The sequence below is a fragment of the Haliaeetus leucocephalus genome, unplaced genomic scaffold (assembly GCF_000737465.1).
Source record: "Haliaeetus leucocephalus isolate CR32 unplaced genomic scaffold, Haliaeetus_leucocephalus-4.0 Scaffold339, whole genome shotgun sequence".
In the NCBI taxonomy this organism is placed as follows: Eukaryota; Metazoa; Chordata; class Aves; order Accipitriformes; family Accipitridae; genus Haliaeetus; species Haliaeetus leucocephalus.
This window is the reverse complement of record NW_010972775.1, coordinates 10696827-10721476: the sequence shown is the minus strand read 5'-3', so window position 1 is coordinate 10721476 and position 24650 is coordinate 10696827. Positions and strand designations below refer to the sequence as shown.

The following is a 24650-nucleotide window of genomic DNA, read 5'->3' as shown; positions in this document are numbered from 1 at the left end:
TGTATTCTCAATTATTGTCAGAGCAGAATTAAGAAGTTGTTTTATTAATAAATTACTGTGCAGATACAACCAGTATCTTTCTGTGGTTACGTGAGTTCTCATTCGTAGAATAACATCTTCCTTCTCAGGTACAATCACCTCTTACATTTTACGATTTAAGTCAAGAACATGCAAAACAACTTTGAAGGAATCTTTCTACTCCCCCTATGCGTAACAGACCTGTCCATTTTCTTGGGTTTTCTGTGCCAAGTGCTGGTTACTGCCTCAGGAAAAATATGGTACCAGACAACCCATGAACCTGTTTGTTATGGCATACACTATATTTTTCAAGGTATTTAGCAGAAGAACCATAAAGAAATGCAATATATTATATTGCAGCCAAAGGTTGACAATAAAAAAACCCCATAATATATTGTTTGAAACAAAAACCTGTGGTACACTCTATCTGCATCATTAAAAACTACCGCAGTTATTCTGAAAATTCAAGGACTCTGGTGCTACAGGTATGCTGGAAGGAGAAAGGCTAAGTAACGGAGATAAAAGCTTGTGAGTGAACTCATTCAATGCTTCCACATGTGCTGAAAGTTTAATTTCTTGTGTTTTGGTTAGAAATTTGCAAGGAGTAAACCTCAGTGTCGGCCAGCCAAGTCAATATAGGAGATAAGAGGTCTGTCAGCCAAAGTATCCAAAACTATGCGTCAACATCAAGGTCAGAAAAGCTTTGTTACTTCCAAGCAAAAAGTGTCTGCTGTATGGCTGTTTTGACTTGTGATGTAGCTTGGCCTGGCAAGCAGTCCGGGCAGTCACTCTCGTTATAAAATAAAGCTACCTCAAGAGCTAATTTGCTCACTCACAAGACCCACAAAGGAGGTGGGAGGTACCGAGTAAAGCTGAATGTATCTTTGAGCTTTGAAAAACCTCTGCCTCTTTCCCCTCTCTCTCTCTCTCAAGCAAAGCAGAATCTCTTGGAAAAGATGGTGCTGGAAACTCTGAATCCAATGCACTACAACATCACCAGCTTAGTACCGGACGCGATGCCAGTGGCCACAGTGCCCATACTCATTCTCATGTGCTTTCTGTTTCTCATGTGGAATCATGAAGAAACTTCATCCATACCAGGTAAATTAATTTTAGCTATAGTATCACCTAAAAGCTGACAGAGTATTTGTGTGTGTTTGTTTCTCAAATTTAAGTGAGAAAGCGATGCTGAATAATGATTGTACGCCAACAAAATTTACTAAGAGTCAGTTTAAATAATACAGCTTTTTACAAGAACTGATAAAAGAAATTAGGCTCACTCTAACCTCAGAACTTCCATAATAAACCTGGCTTGGCTATATAAATACATGACATTTAGCTTTCTGCTTTATTATGTGTAAGCTAGAAAGATATAATACCATTTTACAAACTTTAGATGTTCATGTTTTCATGTGCATTATAAACTACTTTTTACATGTTTTACGTTTAAAGCCTTCTAAATTGTCTTTACTAGAAACAAACTATCCTCTAGGAAATTATCCAGATTTTAGTAGATTATCAATTTTTATCTCCATGTTTGGCACCAAAGACCCTCCAGAACACAACAACAAATGGGTTCCCTTTCAGAGAGCCCCTTCTGTAATGTTTTGGGGGCTGATGGTAGACATTACTGATTCAGCCTATTTTTCATTAGATGCAGTGCAATGACCTCCTGCACGAATGGCAACAATGCACACATCTCACAAAGGTGTTTGACAGGAATAATCCTAAACCAATGCAGTGGCACCTGAATGAAATTTGGAGATGAGATCCTTGCCAAACATCCTTCAATATGCTAAAACTCTTTGAGCGTGAGAAAACCAGGGAAAGTGTTCACAGAAGGTTATGCCTTCTATTTGAATGCTTGATTGGATCAACAAGAAAATAGAACTAAATTAATATGTTTCAAGTTTACAGGTACTTAAATAATCTGGGGTCTTGCAATTCCTGTTGTAAACGGTGGAGCCATAAGCAACTTTAAAATTTTTAAACAGTATACAAAAGTTTTGTAAGTACTTAATTTGCTTCGTTTTATGGAGTTAGATTTATGTTTTACAGACAAAAGGAGCAAATTTAGCTTTCCCTAAGAAGGAAACTCCCTTTTAAAAGTCATTCAAGGCATATTCTCTCCTGCTGTCTCCACCTTCCCCTTTTTGTTGTAAGAGGGAAATTTCGTGCTGAGTTACAGTGGAAGGATTTAGTTGAAAACTTTGTTGACTAAATGCTTATCAATCCATTCTTAGCTCCTACTTAAGCATGTTTTCCTAAGTTCACAGCAGTAAAGTACTTTTTCCTTTAAATATCTGTTTTCTCACTCTAGTATTAATATTTTAAAAGAAATGTAATTAATGACATTTAATTTCATCGAAAGGATATTGACTTTTGTAGGTGTTACTATGACACTTCAACACAAATTCAGCCAAGATCACTCAGGATTTGTTAAAATCACAAATTAATAAACCATATGCATTTTTTTCTAGATCATTTCTTCTTTCTAATATCTAGCCACTGTCTCCCCAGATGTAAGCAATCTCAGAGCAGCAGTTTGCAGTTGTACAAAGTAATGAATGTCATTTGTTGTATGTATATTGAAAGGACTATAGGCTTCCATAGATACTAAGTGAGGCTTCAACAACGTAGATGCAAGTTTCTTAAAGACAGAGCTTCAGAACAGGACTGTGTATGTGACTTGCCAAATGCAGACCTTGACTGTCATGTTAAAAAGCTCCTTTCAAAAGGCTGATGCTCAGAGGTATATTCTTGGTCTCAGCAGTGCTCACTGACAACCTTTTCTTACTGTATTTCTTAGGGCCAGGATACTGTATGGGAATCGGTCCCCTCATTTCACATGGGAGATTTCTCTGGATGGGAGTAGGTAATGCCTGCAACTACTACAATAAGACATATGGAGAATTTGTGAGAGTTTGGATCAGCGGTGAAGAAACATTTATAATTAGCAAGTAAATCCTTATTTTCTATCCTTAATAATATCAAGAACTTTTTCATATTTTTACAACCTCTTTGCTACTTTTTTTCTAAAGTAGAACTGAAGTTATTCTTTACAAAAATTATCCTAACATAAACTTTTTACTTCCTGGTGTTCACAGACCTTTTTCTAATCTTTTGTTTCTTTAAAGACTCTGCTATTGAAGTCTATGTGAATACTCTCATTTTCTTCATGGAAATGAAGATTAAGCACTGTGGCTCAATCAAAAAAAATGTTTACTGTCTCTTTTACTATTCTATTTGAGATTAGGATTACATACTATACAGGAACCTAGACTAACTGCAATGCACAATTAAGCCAAATTTTAGATCCCCGTGTTCTTAAGTTTGTCCTTAAAACGGGAGTAATGCTTGAAGATTATGGCTCCAATTCAGCAAGTTAATTAAGCAAATGCAGCGTTATAGGATTATGAGTAATTCCACTCCATTTAGTAGGATTACTCATAGGCTTGGATTATACAGAGTATTATGCATAATGCTAAACCGCAGTCTATCATTTTATTAGCTCCAGTGAATGGCTGCTTTCTTCTTACATTGGGTCTCCTGGTTGCTTATGAGTTATGCCATGAAAAAAAAAAGTAGTAAAATGTTTACCATGTGCAATCGATAAAGAACCACAACCTTTTTATTAGCAATATCCATCAACCCACACTCAGCTTTCATTATGTAAAAGCTTTTGAAAGACAACATAGTATAGGGGACTGTCACAGGATTTGCCATGTAAAGCAAGTCAATTTCATCTCTGTCTGGTTTTACCTCTGTAAAAGGAGGTAATCATGACAGGAAAACTATTTACATTCCAATCCTGCATAGGTGTTGCAAATATCAACTAATGCACTGTAAGATTTTGATAATGTAAAATGCCCTGAACTCTCATTGTCTTCCACTTTCTGTACTACCAATTCATCAGAAACAAATCAGGAGTGCTGATAAACAATGCCACAGCTGCATCAGACTTGACAGTCTGACATCACTTTTCATCAGACATTTTTTGCTTAAAAGCATTGACTGTACATAGAGAACTAGTATTTAACTTTTTTTTAAACAATAATGTAGAATAAAGTTTTCAGTGGATCATAAATTCACAACAAAACTAAACATAACCTGAATTCTGCAAAAGTATACTATTTCCACCAATGTCATCTGAATTTTTGCCAGCAAATCTAATCATAGTGAGATGCCAGTGCTCAGACAGAACGACTTGCAGTCTTGGTTACAACAGACGTTGTCTTTTAGAGGACTTCATTAAATAGTTTCACAAGGAAAATCTGCTTATACAAGGTCATATGTCAAGTTCCTTAAAATATTATTATGTGTCGCCTGCGTAGATGCATGGAATGGAAGGAAGCAAAATGAGCCTCCTGCACCTTTCCACTCCTAGGGACAGCTGTCATAATTCAACACCATCTTTTCACATTCATGAAAATACTGGTGATGTTGTTCCTTGACATGCAAAAAACCTTTGAGGAAATTAGAAAAGAGAGCAGATGTGGCGAAGTGTAGGAAGAGAGAATATGCCAAGTTACTTGGAAGGTTGGACCTGAAGATACACTCCTCCCTGTTCTTACTTCAATCCTTAATCCATGTTTGCCTATTTGTACCATATAGCATCTCACTGCTAACGTTACTTCTGGTCATGCAAAACACAGTGAAAACCCAGCACTGCTGAAAGTCAATAGCAAAAGTCCCATTTACTTTGCCTGCCTGAAAAAAATAAACTAAACCCATGTATGAAGTCTGGGATTTGGTCCACAGAGTATGCTACATGGTAAAGAAAACAGCATATTGTTTCATTTCGATCTCTGTTCTGATTTTCTTTCTTTTTGTTGGATTTCATTTGATCAGGTTTTCATCACATCAACATTTCTAAAATGCTAGCTCCCTCTAAAGGAAATTATATCTTAAAGCAATAATGCTGGTCACAACCTGTTTGCCAGCATGCGTAAACAAACCTTGTCAACTGTAAAAAGAATTATACCTTATATTATATGTTATTAGGAAACCATGGATTTCCCTAACGTCTTTTTAGAAATATTTATCCCACACATATCATATTATGATGCTGCAGATCTAAATGATGCATGTATATTTATGCTTTCTGTATGTGTCTGGGAATGACCAAATAGCTACAAAAATATTGCTGTAATTTAATACACATCATGATGAAATTATCAACTGTCAAATATTTTATACCTCATCTTCTGAAACATCTGACATTGGTCATTGCCTGAGTGTATGTTATGCATCTACACATTTCCATGTATACACACTGTTCAGATTAAAATGGTTTGGTAACCATTTGCATAATAACTGGAAAATAGTTTTAAATATGAACAGAATACATTATTGCTTTAATATACATTCTGAAGGCATTTATCATCAAGATGTTTAATTATGTAAAAGGAACAACATTTAATGTCAAGCATTTTATTTCCTGCTAAATTGAGAATGCGAGTCAGCACTTCAGAGAAACTATAGAATGTCAGAATAAAAATTCTGTGTACAATCTATGAAACAGTATTTTTGTTTTGGGCTTTTTTCTCCCCATTTCTTTCCCAGATCCTCAAGTGTGTTCCACGTAATGAAACACTGGCATTACGTTTCTCGATTTGGGAGCAAGCTTGGATTACAGTGCATTGGCATGTATGAAAATGGGATCATATTTAATAACAACCCCGCGCACTGGAAAGAAATTCGACCCTTTTTCACCAAAGGTAAATCTGTGTGCATTAATACACTGCATCACTGTAGCACAGAGTCTATCTTTTCTGAAATGCTGTTTGTCCTCACCATACTTAAATTACAGAAATCAGTTTTCTTTATATATCCCATAGATGTATTTTATTGCACATGTTCTTTCATGCTTATCCTGCTTGGTATGCTATTTGAAATGGTCCTGAAATAGTTTTGCAGATTCTTAATCTCATCCAATTAAACCAAAATCAAATGATGCCCACATGCCATGTTTTTAAATGTTTTTACATTTCAAGTCCAGCATTTACGTTAGCTCAGCTGGCACTTCCATAAATGTAGCTGGCCGTTCCTATCTCAGTCTGCACTGAGTTCAAAGGCTTTTTTGTCTTGTTCTAATGGCGGGGGGGGGGGGGGGGGTGCTTTAGTTTCGGAATTAACTTATAAGACCTGAACAACAGAACTGTTTATTAATCCCTTTAATATACTAGGAATCAGTGTAGTAACAGAGAAAAAGATTGAAGTAATTAATATCGGTAGGTTGAAATCAAACAGGAAATTTACATAAACAAACTCCAGTGTTACTGGTTTAGGAGTCTACAATTTCTGGATTCACCTTCTTTCCACAAATTGAAAATTTTCAGTATTTGCATATCATTAGAATTCACTAATTCTAGTGATCCTACAGCCTTCCTAACAAAACTGCCACACTTGTTCTACAAGTTCAGAAAAGATTTTCACCAGCTGAGACTGCAGTAGTCTATGACAGAGATTCGAAAACCTGAAAATGAAAGTAAAGCAAAGTAAAACCTAAAAGAAATCAATTATCTGTTGGTTTAAGTTTTCTATGTTATTTTGTTGATATATCTGTGCTCCTATGACACTTGGCCTTCCCTACATGATTTTGCTATTGAAAAATATCAGCAACTTTGTACTGGTTGAAGATGGCAGGAAAAGAATATTTTTTTATTTTTCTACTTATTTCTAGAACTACCAGTTCTCTCTATTTACAAAACAGATCTCTTCTCAATTGCAAACATACAGTCCCTCTCAACATGTATTTGATAAAATAACGTCCTTGAGGCAGTTACAGCAATTCTTGTATGGAAAAGTAATTTAAATGGAGTACTTAGGGCAAGATTTCCAAAGTCATTCAAAAATTATTTGAATCCGTTCCAGCTGGAGCCTATCACAATCCCACTGAATTACATGGCAATGGAACTGGCCACTGCTTTTGGTTGCTTTTGAATTCTTAAAATGCAATAAATCCGTCATGACGCTATTTCCACAGTTCATGGGTGGACAGATGACTGCCAGGCTAGGCTTCACTATGTCCACAGCAACGTTACAGGTTGCCAGTAGCTCACTGCAAAGCTACCATGCTGTTTAAGAGCACCCAGGAGTTACGTTTTCAGAAATTCCCGTCATCCTCCCCGCAAATCCCTAAGCTATCTTCCCTGCTCAGTGTCATTGCGAGCAAACGAGACAGGACATCTGCAGTGCCTGTAATGCAGATGAGGATACGGATACCCTCCCTCGCAGAAAGGTAGCAGAAATGATGCTAAATATCTTTCCTTAACACAGTATGAACCTAGTAGAAAACGTGTGTCTGAGATACAAAGTGGCTGGATGCAAGGGACGTTTGGACTTTGAGTTCATTGCCATTTTAACTCAAAATGCTTCCATTTTTCTTTCAAAAGATGGTAAACCAGTAAGCTTCAGAACAGTTTTATACCAGTCGCTCACGTGATAATGTTTTACATTTGATTGACACCGTTATCACCAACTGATAAGTTATAATTAAGGTATGAAAGTTAACCAATCTTTTGGTCATTTTGCACATATATTTCAGCTCTATCCGGTCCTGGTCTTGTGCGTATGATAGCAATTTGTGTTGAATCAACAATTGCTCACCTGGACAAACTAGAGGAAGTAACCACTGAAGTAGGAAACATCAATGTGTTGAATCTTATGAGACGGATCATGCTTGACACATCTAACAAGCTTTTTCTCGGGATCCCTTTGGATGGTACTAGCAGCTTTATTTTTATACCTTGTGATGGATCTAAACTGAATGTCCAAGGAAAACTCATTGACATCACTCAGCAGTTTTCTTTCAGAAACAGAGCAAGAACAGACTCATATCACCATATAATTAATTGAAATTGATTTATGAGTGACTTTAGTTATAAAAGAGAATTTTATATGATTAAAAATATACATTAGCTTGTCACACTCACCTTAATAAAAGTAGCATTTAAAGAGATTTTTATGCACTGAGTTGGTATGATCCCAATATTATATGCATGTAAGAATCCGAAATCCTTCTACCAAACTAAATGATGGCCTTGAAAAGTTCACCTGACAATTTATGTCTTCTGTGATTTCTTCATCCTCAAAACCATATGACAGAAATAACATTATGGTGATGTCCAAATTATCCCATTTCAATATGCTGCAATAGTTTTGCTTCTGCTCTCCTGTGGGAGACTATTTGGCTCTGGTTGACACACCACTATCTCCTTTTAGCTAGCTACCAAGAGATTTTACAAAGATCTGTACGTTTTCTACAGTGGGCCACAAGTGTTTCCTAATGCTATCTTCCACCATTAAAACCAAATGTTTATCAAATTCCCGTGAACTTAGTCAGAGTAGGGAATGGGGCCTTATTATTAATTTTTCTGAAGCATTTCTGCTCTTTGGCTATTGAGGTTTGTACTTTATACTGCTTTTTGTTAACGTTTATTTTCAGAACATGCCATTGTACTTAAGATTCAAAACTACTTTGATGCTTGGCAAGCACTTCTATTAAAGCCTGACATCTTTTTTAAGATTTCTTGGCTGTGCAAGAAATACGAAGAGGCAGTGTAAGTATTAACAGTTTTACAGATCATTTGCCTAAGATCCTTTCTTTCTTACTATGAAGGAGATCTTCCCTGATGTTTTCCTCTACCTTTTAGAAAATAAATTGTGAAACATGCAAAGGTGGCTGGCTGAAGTCCTCCATCTGCTAAGATAGCAGCAGAACAAGGTTTGCCACTGATGCTACAAGTGGCTGATCTCAGGGGACGATTTAAAGCCCTTGTCTATTCAGTCCTAGATAACTCACCAAAATATTAGTTAATGCCAGCTCAAATGTGAAACTAAATTTAAATCACTGGTTCAGTTCAAACAGACATAAAAAAGCCATCATATGAGTTCAAGTTACATTTGCTCTCTAGTCAAGGACAGTCAAATAGTAGGCTACAGTTCATCAAAACAGGAAAACCCATCTACGTTTATGGTACTGTCTGAGTAGAGTTAACCCCTGAGCATAAATTTATTTATGGGTTCCTTCAATGTGCATTTTTGAGTTAACAAATCATTTTTGAGTTAAAACTTGGTGCTCAGCATGATAATCCTTTTCAAGGGGTTTTTTTTTCCTAAATAAGGAACAAATACATTTTGCCATCTTCCTCTTTGCAAAAATACAAAATGCCTCTTCTATTTTTATGATCTCATTTGCTGTCTTCTGCCAAAAGAGGACTGGTTATAAAAAGAACTGGCAATCAGTTTGTTCATTTTGGATTTGGATTCTAGCTAGTGAGAGAAACTACTGCTTATGAAGCATGTGTAATAAATTCTTTTGATGGTGCTATATAACATAAAGGTTTTAAGGGAAAGATAGAGGTTCCTCTGAAGTAGTTGGACAACTCTTATAAACTAGACACAAGATTTAACTTCTCTAACATATGCTTGCCAGTTTTATTATGGCACTGATTAATGCTTTATCCTGTGATTCTAATAACAGCTAACTGTGGTGGCCCAGTTATTACTAGAAAGCCCTTGCAGAGCCCTTGCAAATACTGATGTTTCAAAAGCAATTCCATTAAAATGGACTTATTCATAAATTTCTACTGCAAAAAAAACCCCAGTAAAGATTGCTGGACTTAAAGCAATGCAAAGAACAACCACAGGATATGATGACTTCTGATATTATTCTAATAAAGTTAGCAAAAAGGACTATTTGCTATTTCTAATACATAAAACATGTTATAAATAATGAGAATTTTACCAAGTTTTGAATTCATTTCCCCCTACAAAACTGGTCAAATTTTCTATCCCGACAATAGCAAACACAAATGGAAAGCCTGAGGATTTCATTCAAAAACTTTCCAAAGTACTTTTTAAAAAGAATTTCCTTCAAATCTATAGCTAACTGAAAATCCCAAATAAAATTATAAACTGTTGGACGTTGCTTTTTTCCACCACTGAAATACAAGCTGTTGACACAGTATTACTAAGTATTTAAATATGAAAAATTTATATCAACTCTACCTTCAAGACAGTATAATTTTTCTAACATTTATCTACATTTTTCTAACAATCATCCCTCATGTCCTCTAAGTTCATTTTACTCACTGATAAAATACAGTATAAAATGGAAGGAAATAAACAAATTCTTTGGAAATGTTAATAAGTCTCTTAAAACTCTATTCATTAATAGGATATACAGAGATATATTCATCCTTTTCAGTCTATCCTGTAAAGAGAGAGTAAGATTTCAGTCCAAACTAACAAGCAATTATTTAATAAAAAATAATAAGAAAATACACCTTCCCTTAGTATTACTGCTTTTGCAGAGAACCATAGAACCCCTCTTAGGAGTACTTAATTTCTGCCATTCTTAGATGGTTTTATTGGCATATTCTTTATGTTTCTAATCATATCCTAGTGTATACTAGAAGTCTGCAGATATTTATCAATACGTTGCATTTCATCTGTTTTCAGCAAGGATCTGAAAGGAGCAATGGAAATCTTAATAGAACAAAAACGACAAAAGCTTTCCACTGTTGAGAAGTTGGATGAACACATGGATTTTGCATCCCAGTTGATTTTTGCACAGGTATTGGCAATGTACTCAAAATATGACTAACTTTGATTTTTCTGACATTTTCCCATCATTAACAACACAGGCTTTGCAACTTAAACTTCATGTATCTATCTGAAGGTCATGTCATCATAAAGGGATACAAATTAGTGGGTTCTGTGGAGTCCCTAACAGTGATTCAAACATTGAACAGTTGCATTTTTGGGAACAGGTGCTTGTCTGATTTTTTTCATGGCTTAAACAACATCCTTAAAACTCTTGCATCTATCCCTGAACGTCCTCTGGTCTTTCCCTAACCTCTGTATTTTATCTTGATGTATTGCCTTTTGTTTGCAAAGGCTTCAAAGGCTGCATAAATCCTACCTTGTATAATCTCTGACAGCTCCCAAACTCTGTGAGAAAAGGCAATGAATCAATAAGATCCGAGCTAAGAACAAACTTGCTTTTCGGTAAGATAATACACACCCATCAAAATATGAGTTTTCTATTTTTCTCTGAAAGACAAAAAATAAATGTTATTTAGCATATGAGATAGAAAGACTGCCAAGATTTTGGCTTTTGCTTAAAGCAGATATTCTAGGTCCTTCCCATTCTACTGCTATAGGATCTTTGTTGGCATCAGAGGTGAGCAATCAACAATTTCCCCCCCAAATTTCCAATTTATTTTCAGAACAGAGGGGACCTGACTGCTGAGAATGTGAACCAGTGTGTGCTGGAGATGATGATTGCTGCTCCTGATACTCTGTCTGTGACTCTCTTCTTTATGCTAATACTGATTGCGGAGCACCCCACAGTGGAAGAGGAAATGATGAGAGAAATTGAAACTGTTATGGGTAAGCAGGAGCTGCAAAGTCAGTGATGTGGGAATATAATTTTGCTTCAGCAGTGATCTAATTTTGATTATTCGAAGGCTGAAAAATCTAAGTGTTTTCTTCTTGCAGAAGCATTTGCTGTAAAATTTATGAACTACCATTCCGTGTAAAAGATTTTACTCAAGATCAAATGAAAGAAGAGGAGTAGTTTGTATGATAAATTCAAATAGGAGTCATCAGAACTGATAATCTATTAGAAAGAATGTGTTACATTCCCTCCTCAGCAACAGCAGTGCAAATTAGCACTCACCTCATAAGTTCCACTGAAATTATTTTCCATTTACCTTGAAACAGCAAAAGGGGACACTCATTTAAAATACTTCTAATCACCAATATTACTCTCCGTATACATAAAACCCAAGTTTCACTATGACTGCAGAAGGGAAAGATTAGAGAAAATGAAAATTGTATTCTGCCATCATCCATTTTAATATCAAACTGGTCTCCTCTTTAAGTACTAATTACTAACTATTCAAAACACAATCAAGATATTCCAAATTTGTATTCTGCCCCTTCTCTAGACTTCATTCAAAGCCTGACACTGAATAATATAGAAACTAATTTCATCCACTCTTATTCAAGATTTACTTCTGGTCCATTAAACACTAGAAAGTGTATAACAAGTCCTTTAGTCTTTTTCTAAGGTACTGTTAATAAACTTTATTTTATTGACCTCATGAGAGTCGAGTACTCACTTATTCGTCTTTCCTATTTCTTTTTGATAGCCTTGATTTCTAAGGCAGTAGGACGTTGTTGCCTTCAGCAAATGACCAACTGGGGTAGCAAAGCTGACTTTCGTCTCGAAAACCTACCCCCGTAGTGGTCAGCCTGTAGTTCTTGAACTGCTTGTTGCATGCAAGTTAAAGTAAGGCTCCCACCGGCAGCACGTCATGGCTCTGATACTGCTGCTGATGGAGTCAAGCCGGGAGGAAGTTACGGTAACTGAAATAGGCCACAGTAGGACCTAGCTGTACATCCAGCCAAACCCAATTGCATGGTGAAAACTCAAGGTCTCTACAAAGTTTGCAGACTATTGCCAGATTCCGCTTGCTGTCAGCTCTCAAAAGATTTCTTTGTTGAGTCTTGTTGCTCTCAGTCATGCAAAAGTCAGGGAAGGACTTTCAGAGTTTTGCCACTGACAAGAAAGCAGAACAAAGACTCATAATGTATTAAGAAGAAGGTGAGAAGATGATAAATTAATAAACTAGGGTTTATGCTGGTGAACAATATACCAGATTTCCTGAATATGTAAGGCTACATAAAGCTCCTCAGAAGCTGTTGGATCCATCCTACCATTTTAGCAACTGAGAATCTTCCAAAAATGTTTTGGTATTTGTACAATGAAGCTATTAAATTCATAACCAACTTCTTCACCATCTGTTTTATTCCACAAGGTGACAGAGACATACAGAGTGATGACATGCCAAACTTAAAAATCGTGGAGAATTTTATTTATGAGAGTATGAGATACCAGCCAGTTGTGGACTTGATCATGCGAAAAGCTTTACAAGATGATGTAATTGATGGCTATCCTGTGAAAAAGGGGACAAACATTATTCTCAATATCGGACGTATGCATAAGCTTGAATTCTTCCCAAAGCCGAATGAGTTTTCTCTCGAAAATTTTGAGAAAACCGTAAGTTTTCTATCTTATTTCTTACAGGAAATTGAGTATTATTTTTTGACAATGTCTCTTCCTCTTATTTTGATCAAGAGCTTTGTGACCACAAGACTGTTTTCCATTTAAGTGCCTAGTTAGCTATACATCCTGCTTATTACTATTATTATTATTAAAACTGGGCAGATATTTTCCTATCAAATTGCCTTTTAATTAAAAAATAATTATGATATCGAAAACAAAGTTTTTCCAGGGATCTTAATTTTGATTTAAAATTTCTGCTTGGATTTGTCCACATAAACATAGTTTACATTATATCCCCTGACAGTGGACAAAATAAAGAGGCTTTAGGGAGCTAGAGCCATGCAAGCCATACAACACAGAGCTGAAGCTGCGTAAGGATTCTCTGGAGAGGTGAAGAAGTATAGTAACTCCTGAGAGACTGAGAATCTAGCATCCATCTCATTCTCTCTCCTTTTTTTTTTTTAATTCCTAAATAAAAATAAACACATTTTATAGACCAAAATGGAAGTCCTAAGTTTTAACCAACTCAGTATTGCAGATGTTGCGTAATTCAGTCCCAGTTCAGCACAGCATTTCAATTTAAGTGATATTCTAACTCCCAAAAGAACTAGGATTTTTTTTAGTCTACATTACTGAGTCCTGTATCAAAAGCAATATGTGAACTTTTTTCCTGCTTGTAATCTCCTACTATCATAAATCATCCTTCAGATTATTTAATTTCATTTAGACCTCTGCTCTTCTGATTATTTGTTAAACAAATTGTTTTGCAAAACTGTATTTGTTCAGCAATAACCATCTGGAGAGATTAAAACTGTACTGAAAGAAAATAGACTGATTCTATGGCATGTTTGACTCCTGGTTTTTGACTGTTAACCAGTGCAGATGGAAGTGGAAGACAATGCTACCCATGTGACAGAGAGCACAAAAATATGAAATACTAAGGTTTGGTTAGCACTCTTGTGAGAGAATTAGAAAGATCTCTGGAATAAGTAGCCCTGCGAGAGTGGAGGGCATAATCAACTTAGTCCTATGAAGGGAATCTCAACTGCAGAACCTTAGCATTACTATCATAGATGCATACATTTGCCTGGTATGCAAGCTTTCTCTTACATTTTCTTGTAGCTTGTCAAATATTAAGGTTGAATGGGGTTGAAGCTAAAGGGTTAATGTTTTCTACAGCTGTCGTAGTTCTCATTTTGTCTAACTAAAAAAGTTAGGAAGTAATTCCGTTACCTGGCAAAATTTTTTTCTTTGGAGATGTCAGCAGATGCACATATAAGCGTCCACAGACAGTAATTTCAGTTTTAAAGAAATAAATAGATGACACACTTTGATACACCAAAAATGGGCTTACTAGTAAAAACACCTGAAGAAATAATTAAGAAAATAAAGAAATAAAAGATTTGAATGTTCAAGCCAGAAACCCGCCCAGTTTTACATTTTTCCTATCAGAAATCTAGCAGTACCATGTATGCCACACACACAAAAATGAGCACCAAATCACCTGGTTAACGTTTCTAAACTGCTGTTTGACTACCCATAGCAAATTCTGTCCACAGTATTAAAAACAACAGATCAAGGGAAAAGTCACTGTAGAAAATTCAAGAAGAGAGTGACTAAGTTTATTGAAATAACTGTTCATTATGAATAGTTTCCATTTTTCCACCCGTTATTTTCATTCTAAGTATTTCTGTCAAAACGGATTTCTTGCTTATTTTATAAGTACCCTTTACTACTAAAAATATTTCCCCTTGACCAAATATTTAACCACACATTTTCTATCTGACTTGCTACATTCTGTTTGCCACATAATTATTCTAGCAGGCACAATTTTCACACAGTTCTCTAAGTGAATAGCAATCCACACCATTATTTATGATAAGATGGCACTGTTAGAATCTAAACATATTTCCATTTTCCCAGGCTGTGCATTTGCCATTGTGCTGTACTGCCAGCTGCTGTACTTGCTCTGTATTATAGACACTTGTACTTACCTATCATTTTTCAAAAAGTACAGCTCAGTTTATTTGAAAAAATTTAAACAGAAAACATTTTTCTCAGTCTGAAAATGAGGGAAAAATGACACTTTTTTCTAGATAATTTAAAATAAAGCAACCTTTTCTACCATATTCCTTCGTTAAATAGGAAGTCAGAACACAGCTAATATCTTAATTTTTTTAAAAAGAAAGTTACACAGATGAAGAAAAAGAATGTATTTTTTTATAGACAGACCTGCTTTTTCTTACTCATAACAAGTACCTTTGTACCTCATTAGCAGTACTATTCATGCTGTTGGGACTGTTTTGGATAACTGATCTATACAATGTCAATAAAAGTAGCAGAAACTGGCTGTGCATTCTTCAACAGCTCTGGGAATGCTGCATTTCACATTTTAGTTGGTAGGACAGGAGACAATCATTTTATAAATGTTATCTCCCTATTAGATACGAAATTAAATTTTCAACGTTGCATCTTATGACAAATTAATTCTCAGGAACACTAGCTTTTTAAGGACAATTGTAGTAGGTGTATGGCTTTAAGATTATCTTTAGACAAGGCATCAGCCTGTATCTCAGGCGTTTATGAGCTTTGTAATGAACATTTTCTGGAAAAATTTTTAATGAACTTTAATGCATATTGAAGAGCAAAAGCTTCCCTCCTTTTCACAGCTTGTGGTACAATGCCTGTAGTTCACAGGATGAACAGACTGAAATGCACAGACAAAATTCAACCGCTTAACTTCACATTCCCTGCCACCTTAGCATTTAAAGAGGCATACCTTCCGTAGGTGCCTCTGTATTTTGGCCTGGCTTGGGTGGGAGGGCTGCTCAGTGTAAAGGAAAGAAGTAACTGCTCCTAAGAGATTCTTTCCACAAGTTTTTCGGAATATATTCACTCCCAATTTCCATCATAATTTTGGCTACTTTGAGGATGAAAAATTTGTCTTAAAGCTTATTCCTCGTGTTCTTCTGTGCAGGTTCCTTCACGCTATTTCCAACCATTTGGATTCGGCCCTCGGGGCTGCGTAGGAAAGTTTATTGCCATGGTAATGATGAAAGCAATTCTGGTGACTCTTCTGAGACGGTGCAGAGTACAGACAATGAAAGGAAGAGGCCTTAACAACATCCAGAAAAACAATGACTTATCCATGCACCCAATAGAAAGGCAGCCTCTGCTGGAGATGGTTTTCACACCGAGAAGAAACACAAACAAGAATCAGGGTGACTAAAATGAATTGGCATCAGCATTAAAGTTACAGGGCTTTCTCAGCCACAGCCACTAAGAAATCCCCATCGTTCCTAGGTAAAGATACAGAGTAAGGCGTTTTGTTGCCCCTAAACAACTACAGTTTCAGATGACAACTTGTTCTGCCTGCACAGCAGAACCGCGTTCTGGCCACAGCTTCAATGTAATAAAGAAAGACTAAAATTACAAAACAGTCCTGTTGCTAGGTGATGCCACACTATTGCAGGATTCCTAGCTACTTTTTAAAATCATCAAGTCCAGACGAAGCTATGCCTTGCTTTTCAAACAGTGCAAGTTCAGAGGTTTGGGGATCAACAAAAGAACATGCCCAACGTCTGTTTAATTCCAGGACTACGCGTGTCCCCCTTCCCCGAACCGCCCCAAAGTTGCACCCAGCAGTATTTAAGTACTGCAAAAGCTCTAATTATCTGGTTTTGAAAACATCTGAATGAATAATGTTAAAGTTGATTTTAAGACTATGAAACAATTTAAAATATTTAGGACATATATAAGCTACAAAAAATGTTTGTACAGGGAGTCACTCAAACATTTTTCTTTGCCATGTTTTGCTGTCCCATTAAACAGATACCAAACACAGTGTCAGATAAATTTTGCTGATGGTAGTAATTTCCAGAGTACTAGGTAATACGACAGTTGAGATAACTGTTCTGTTTTTAAAACCCAGAGTCCTGCTACAGAGTATGCCACAGAGGATCTGTAAACATCTTACTAAAGACCAGCTGAGAATAAGGTAACGATACGAAACATTACCACCAGTAGGACACGGAGGGGTGGAGCAACACTCAGTTCCACCTCACTTGGTTAACTGTAGAAGTTTCCCACCTCGCCTCAGTTTGGTGAAGAAGTTCAAATTCTCTCTAAGCTGCATAAGCAGTACCAAATCCTGTTTCAATCTGGTTTTAATTGCTCAATTCTACTTCAGAGAATAAGACTTGGAGTTGTTGCCCATGTTCCCACACCACAGCAGGGGAGAAAGTCCCTCCCTAATTATCCACATAGCTCTTATTGCTTCTCCTGAAAGAGCACTGGGCTGTATCCTGCTCTCGAGCATCTTGCCTCACGCCCACTGATTTAAAGACAGTCAGTAGCAAAAGAAGAGAAACACTAGCTCAAGACCCAGACTTTTTTTTTTTTTTAGGTAAAATAGGCTTCAGTCATCTGCTCAAGGTAAGGTGCAAGCTTCATTGGGTAAATGATCAGAGTTTTGTAGTGGCAAAGGAGAAAAGTTCTGAAGTAACAAGTAGATTTCTAGAAAACATTTTTAAGGGGGTTTTGCACACAGATTTTTATTTTTATTATAAATGAGGCTTAGCTTTATACTTAGTCCTTGACAGGGTAGCTACATAACTACCCAACATTTCCTGTTGAAAATGGACCTATCTTGAAATCTGTAGAATTTTGACATTCATTGATATCTCTACTAGCCTAATGATGAGTTGTTAATTTGGTCAAGAATAAAAGATCTTCCTGGCTTAATAACAACATTCCTTGACAGACACTTTCCATTTTCAGCAAGCTTGAGTTTTCATACTGTGTAGCCCAAAGAAAAGTGTTTTCCAGATAAAACGCCTTGAAAAAGCCAAACAACCAATGTACAATAGGCTTCTTATTAACCTTTTCCTTCCAAGTCACTTAAAAGGAAAAAGGAAAAAGGTTGCTTATGTCCTTACTTAGAAAATCTAATTAAAATTAATTAGATAAATTAATCTGTTCCCTTGGACCACTGCTCTTAGGTGCAGGTCCAGCAGAGGAAGATCGATACAGTAGCATATAAAAACTGCATTAACCCAACAAATAAATATGTGTTCCAGCCAAAGGTAATGAATTAGGTGAGGCTGGGACTGGTAACAAAGAAGAGGAGCTGCACATTTAGGTCATTTCTCAAAACAGCATGCAAATTTGCTAGAGTAATTTTAAAAAAAAATCAAAACTTGAAAGCAGAATAATTTATTGTAGCTAGATTACTTTTAAAGCTTTCTCCGTAGCATTTGCATGGTACCGAAAAATTACAAGAGTGAAGTGCAATCCCATACCACCTGTAAATACAAAACTGGGCATTTGAAGACATACAGAAATAGGATTTAATGGTTAGACTTGATGATCTTAAAGGTCTTTTCCAACCTAAGTGATTCTATGATTCTCTGGTTTTTAAGTCATGAAGTGACATAGTGGTATGAACCTTTGGAATATCTAATGTAACCTCTATTTCTACATTCTCTGTAGCCTTTAAACTAGGAATTTGTTAGAGCTGTTGGGAGAAGGAAAAAAATAAAAAAACAAACCCCCAAAAAACACACCAAACAAAAAAACCCAAACAAAACACTGATTAAATCCTATTCTTATTCATTCTCTATTGTAAAACACTGAAAAGGGTGCATCAGTGGACACACATTTCTCATCTGTGTGAAAACTTTAAAAAGAAATCCACTGAAGGGTCCTTTTTCTTGGGAATAAACTACTATTTTATACACAGTATGTATCTTCACTTATTTCACACATTAAAACATTTTTATAGTGATAATTTACTCTCTGATTTTCCACCTCATAATTATAGTTCGCTCCCAAGTAAAATTTTTCACAAGGTTGGAATTAATATATTAGTTTTAGCATTCAAATTTTGAAATAATTATATGAAATCATGTAGATATATGGAAAATGCATGCTGCTCTGATTTCTTTAATGTATTATATATTGTTGAATTTGTAGACTGGAATTTCAGAAACATGATTACCATCATTATTCTATGGAAGAAATAAAGCAGTTTAATTTTTTACTTTCTTAAGCAAGCCTGCAGAATTATTTCCCATTGTATTTAAGTATATTCCTTCTTATATGCTTTGCACATAGTGTTTCTGGTCCTCAAATCTCTACACTACGTAGTTTTGCCCACATTTGGACAATAGGCCTGTTAATCTGAGCTGTTAGCTAATCTAAGCCCTGTTTCTCCACATCTTTATTATGGGTGTTATGCAGTGGTCCATTTGCATGAATATTTGCACGATAAGGTCCATTTCCCCTCTTCATGTACTTACATATGTTTGAGAACTGTGGTTGGGCGAAATAGTGTTTCAAAACGTGCCATGTGGATATAAAGAGTTTAAATCTTTTCAATGTATATATGCCATTGTACAAAACAGAGCTCTGATTTTAAATGGTGTTTTATTATCAGGCACTGTAAAAATTTAAGTGACTTTTAAAATGACATCACATCTACTGTCATCAAGTGACTGTTCCATTAATGTTCAATACGTCAGCATAGACCAAACTTGAAGACTATGTTTTATACATCACTGTGATTATGGGCTGCTCACAGCACGTAAACGTGGATGTTGTTAGAAAAATAAGATGATCATCAAATAAAAGTTGTATGCACAAAAACAAGTTTTAAATCATGTTTCATAGTGTTTTCACAATCTAAGAATCACAAAATATATTTAAATGCATGAGTGTGTATGCATGCATGAACTGATTATTAAATTATTCGATACAAGGATGAAATCCGGGATGTTCTAAACTCAAATTTCCCACTGATTTCAGACAATATAGTATTGCAAAGATATTTTTAAGACTAGTAAGAAAGTGGAAATGGATTAAGTAATTTCAGTTCATACAAGACTGCTTGCCTCGGAATGCACTTTATCGCAGCGTTAAAAGAAGGGAGAAGAGGTAGATTTTGCTGATTCTGAAGATAATAGGGATTTGTGGATGTAACAAAAAAGCATGGTTTGATGATACAAAGGGCTCAGCTATCTGTGAGAGGAGTAACCAAAGTAATAAAAAAAAAAAAAAAAGAAACAAAGCAAAGAAGTAAACTAACTGCATAGTTCAAAGTAATTTTCATCTCTTCTTCTTTTCATATCATGATGGCATGACAAATTCAGTTTGTATCTGTATAATTTATTTCACTTTCAAATGAAAGCTTTCAGAGAGATAATTCTTGTATTTGGCTAAAGTGACAGGAAACTGGAAGGTAGCAAATGGCACAGTAAAAAAAAAATTCACAAGAACTTTAACATAGCTGAAAATAGATAGATTTTTCAAACAGTGTCCTGATCATGAGACACTCCCAGTGAAAACATTTATCCTAGAATTTTACAAGCTCTATTAGTAATTTTAAAACATTAATAAACAATTGTCATTTTATTAGATTGTTCACTTTCTGCTTTCTCCAATACAATCCAGTGTTATATCCTCAGTTAATACCCCATTAAATGAAGTTCCTAACTTTAAAAGAAAATCCCAATTGAAAGTTTACAGCAGAAAGGAATGTATTTGTGTTGGTTAGAGGAAAACGGTTAATATGTTGGGCCAAATCTGCTCTGATCTATGGTGAAATAAATCCTTCTCTAATCTAAGATTGGAATTTGCTGCCAACATACTCATTTTAAAGTGGCAGATACCCAGGACTTGAGATGTTACAACTGTTAGGGCTCAAAACAACATTACCTATCTACTATTATTGTAAGCCTTAAACTTTGTGATATCTATTATAAAAGTGCTGGGTTTGCATACTGTTGTAAGTCCAATGTTTTCAAACACAGACCTTTAATTTTACAATATAGACAAGTACTCGATTCCACAGATCTACACTACTGTAGCAATAATTCCATTCAAATGCATTAATGCATAAAAAAAATATCCAGAATTGTCATTTTTAGAATTACATATTTTGAACTCCAGTCACTAAAAAAACCCTACTGCTTTCATAAAGTGAGATGATTTTATGCTGTTCATATTTTTGCTATAATCTCTTTAGTTGCAGATAACTTTATTGAGGTACAAATATAATTGAAAAGACCTGTGAATTAACACTGCACTCTGAGCAGGGTCCAGCAGGTGGCACACACAGAAAATTTATTCATGCAACAACAGCAGTTCATGTATTATCGAAGTCCCTGTTGATATACAAAAGCCACTAGACTCCTATGGTCTTTACTCAGTTATTAAAACTGCTTTAGGAAGATGCGGAGTCATTCCAGAGTCACTCAAAGTATAGAGGTGGAGAGAAAAGGAACCACTAATAGTGTGGACAGAATTTATTGGCATTATTACAATTAGTACTGGCATCAGAACATCATTTTCAAATATCACGTTTTACTAAGTGTTGTCCCAGGCTACTTGAGTGGAATCTGTATGTACCATTTGGCATCAAGATTGACAGAACCCTGCTTAGTGAGTTTCAAAACTATTTCTGAGAAATTGTAAGGCTCTGCTGGTATTTTAAGTATAATTCAGCTTAACTTAATTAATTTGATGCATTGATTCTAACTCACTTTCTCTTAATATGATATTTTTATGTGATATTTTACCCTGTTGCTTGGTTAATTTAATTTAGTGCCTCTATGGCATTTTTCCATAGTCCACAGTAGAACAGGAATGTCTAATGAAACATTAGAGTCTTTGAAGGACTTTGAAGTTGATTTTTGCATATTGAACCTTCAATGAGTAATGCAGGTCCCAATACTTCATGCAGCCTCACCACAATTCTACAGTAGTTACGAACTTATCAGTCCAAGAATTGAGCAGGTCTTCATAATAACTCTTTATTCTTTAAATAATTGCTGGTCAAAATCAAGACCAGTCAACTTTGCTGCAAAAAAGGACACGTTTGGCACAATGTGCACAACTCCATTAAACTGCCTGATTAGAGTTGAAAATACCTCCCATCGGATTTCAATCATTTAATTCCTCTTTAGTTTTAGAAAAGCCGATTAGCATCTCAGTCAATGCTTTATAAACTTATTCTTCCCTTGTAATGATATGTAGATGGAGTTGAATTTCATTTTCCATTTGGCAGCCATTGAAAGATTCTTGGCAAGTAGTTATAGATCAAAATAGCTATATTCAGAAACTGCACATTCTAACACCTATACGCATATTTGTATTTATATTCACCTTTTTTTCATTCCAGCAAATGTTAGAAGATATTTTTCAGTGTTAAACAATAATTCAAGAGAGACATGAGAAGAGTATAAATCAGCATTATTATAATATTAAGTACGGTGCTAACTGCATTAAGAAAATTGCCGCTTCCATTTCAGAAAGCACATAATTAAATTTTGCAAAAGGGTTAGATCCAGCTACTGAATGAATACTAAAGTAGCTGCAAATGGATCTTTTTCTCTTTGAAGTGAAATGTTTTCAAATTAAATTCCACCAGCTCAGAAGTATAAATACAAATGAAACTATATTCACTGGTCTTGTCTTCCTGCTTACATGAAGAACAATGCAAAGAAGATCAATTCATACTACAGGAATGTCATCAATCCATTATATTACTTCACTTAAGGATCTCAAAGCATGTTATGAGTATCAATTAAGTCGTCGAAACAGACCTGACTTGCTAAACCCATGTCCCAGAGAAAGGTTACAGTAAAAATCAATTTACTGTGTAGCTCAGGAGCTAATTGCCTGAGGGCCCCTTCACTCAGATGACAGTCTTTGGTCAAAACCCCAAGACACTGGGACCATAATCCAGTTAAAATGCTGTTGTTTAGTTGCCAGTATATATGGCCAGAGTCTGCATCTATGAGGATGTATACGTGGTGTGAGTAAATAAGATTATGTATACAGTAAATATTTCTCTAACACTATGTAAATCATATGATCTAACAATTTAGCCAAAGGTTAGTAAAGCAGGAAATGTATGATCAATGACAATGCTTTGGTTAGAACACACAGTGAAGCTCAGGGATAGCAGAAAGTTGCAGAAAGATGAGAAGGTAAGCCAACTGTTATTGCAAATGTGTACATGTGGCTCCAGGGAACCTACAGGTGAAGAAGATGACAACACCATGAGGAATAACACCTCCTTGCCAGAGTTGGGGACACTAATGTCTTGTTGTGACACTTCACCTGGGGAAGGATAGCCATCAACCTTGGGACTCCACACATAATCAAGATGCAAGAACACTTCAAGAGGAATAGATACAGCTTGCTAGTTTGATGTGGTTTATTATTGCTTGCTTATTGTTATTAACTAGGTTACCAGTAAATTATTGAGTCTATACTGTGTTTTCCTTCATTGCTAGCAAATATCCTGCTTAAAGTAGTAAGTACAAGAACATCAGAGGTTTTTTTGGTGGGTTGGTTGGGTTTTTAACAGCTATTTAAAATTATATCAAGGAATGACAACTCCCCATTTTCAGTTCCAGCTACACACTAGAGCTCTGTGCCATAATAGGAAAGTGTCACCTAGCAAATACAAAAGCCTGCTGAAATTCTCTTAAATTTGAGTCATTTACCATCAATCATTTCTGTATCACGACCCAACAAAGGATAAATTGTTTTGGAGAACTACATCTTGCAGGGTTAAAAGGTTTTCACACAGGATGTTACTATTCTCTCCTGGGCTCGCTCTATGCTCTTCGGAAAATGTGCTCCTCCTCAAAAGCCCTGTGGAAGAGCTCAAGTTTAAGAAGGGCAAGGCTCTGCAATTTAGCTACTACCACTAACAATAGAATCCAAGTTCTGGTAATTGTAAAACTAAATAAGTAAATAAACAAACAAACATACCAACCCACAACCCACCACATTTTTTGAAAGAAAGGGCAATGCAATATTATGTGCAGGAATAGTCTCCAAACATTATAAACTATTGAAAGCCCAAGTGTGCCATGTTCTTTAAAGCTGTCAAGCTACAGATCATCAGTTGTGAGCAGCTTAAAGCATAATATTGGACATACTTAAATTTCAAACCATTTATTGAATTTTCTGTTTGAAGTCTGCTAACATGAATCTGTTTACACATTTATTTATTTTTTAATTAAACTATTAAATTCCCAATTCCTCTCTCAGAATTCAAGTTCTCTGTAGAACAAAGTGTAGGGACAGAGCATGAATAGAGCAATAGGGGATTAAACCAATCCAAAATGCTGCTTCAGTATTTGGCTTCTGAAGAGGCTGATTAATTAGCATGGCATTTCTGTGACACCATAGTCTTTCAAATAAAATACCATAGATTGGACTTGGATCAGATTAAAAACCCTTAATGAATATTACTGCAGTGGAGCCTTTGCAAGTCCAATGACTATTTATGTATTAGTCCACAGTATGAAAAGTTAAAAAATAAACTGAAGTGTGACATTTATTCACCAAGCCTTTTTAGAACTTACAATGTGTGGTTTACAGGGGTTCATTTCAGTATTCTGAGCAAGTCTAATGAAATGTCATGTAAAGTCAGTGGGATTTAAAAGTTTAAGTGTTATGACTGCCCCTGAGAGCAAGGAAAAACTAATTCTAAATTTATTTTAAAATTAATAGCAAAGACATCATGTTCTTCTAA

At 35.6% G+C, this 24650-nt stretch overlaps 1 protein-coding gene across 1 annotated transcript; it reads left to right on the top strand.

Moving 5' to 3' along the window:
• The first annotated feature begins 883 nt into the window (after window positions 1–883).
• Window positions 884–16399, top strand: LOC104834489 (aromatase). The gene is made up of 9 exons (XM_010571849.1): window positions 884–1119; window positions 2828–2978; window positions 5584–5738; window positions 7568–7744; window positions 8468–8582; window positions 10486–10600; window positions 11256–11418; window positions 12852–13093; window positions 16077–16399. The coding sequence occupies exons 1-9, from the start codon at window positions 975–977 to the stop codon at window positions 16326–16328; spliced, it is 1515 nt and encodes a 504-aa protein (XP_010570151.1). The 5' UTR covers window positions 884–974; the 3' UTR covers window positions 16329–16399.
• Window positions 16400–24650: the final 8251 nt, after the last annotated feature.

Excerpts from the sequence above, each read along its gene's own strand:
- LOC104834489 (XM_010571849.1), top strand. The coding sequence starts at position 975 with ATGGTGCTGGAAACTCTGAATCCAATGCACTACAACATCACCAGCTTA. Across the intron at positions 1,120-2,827 it reads AGAAACTTCATCCATACCAG|GGCCAGGATACTGTATGGGA; the intron begins GTAAATTAATTT and ends TGTATTTCTTAG. Across the intron at positions 13,094-16,076 it reads TCGAAAATTTTGAGAAAACC|GTTCCTTCACGCTATTTCCA; the intron begins GTAAGTTTTCTA and ends TCTTCTGTGCAG.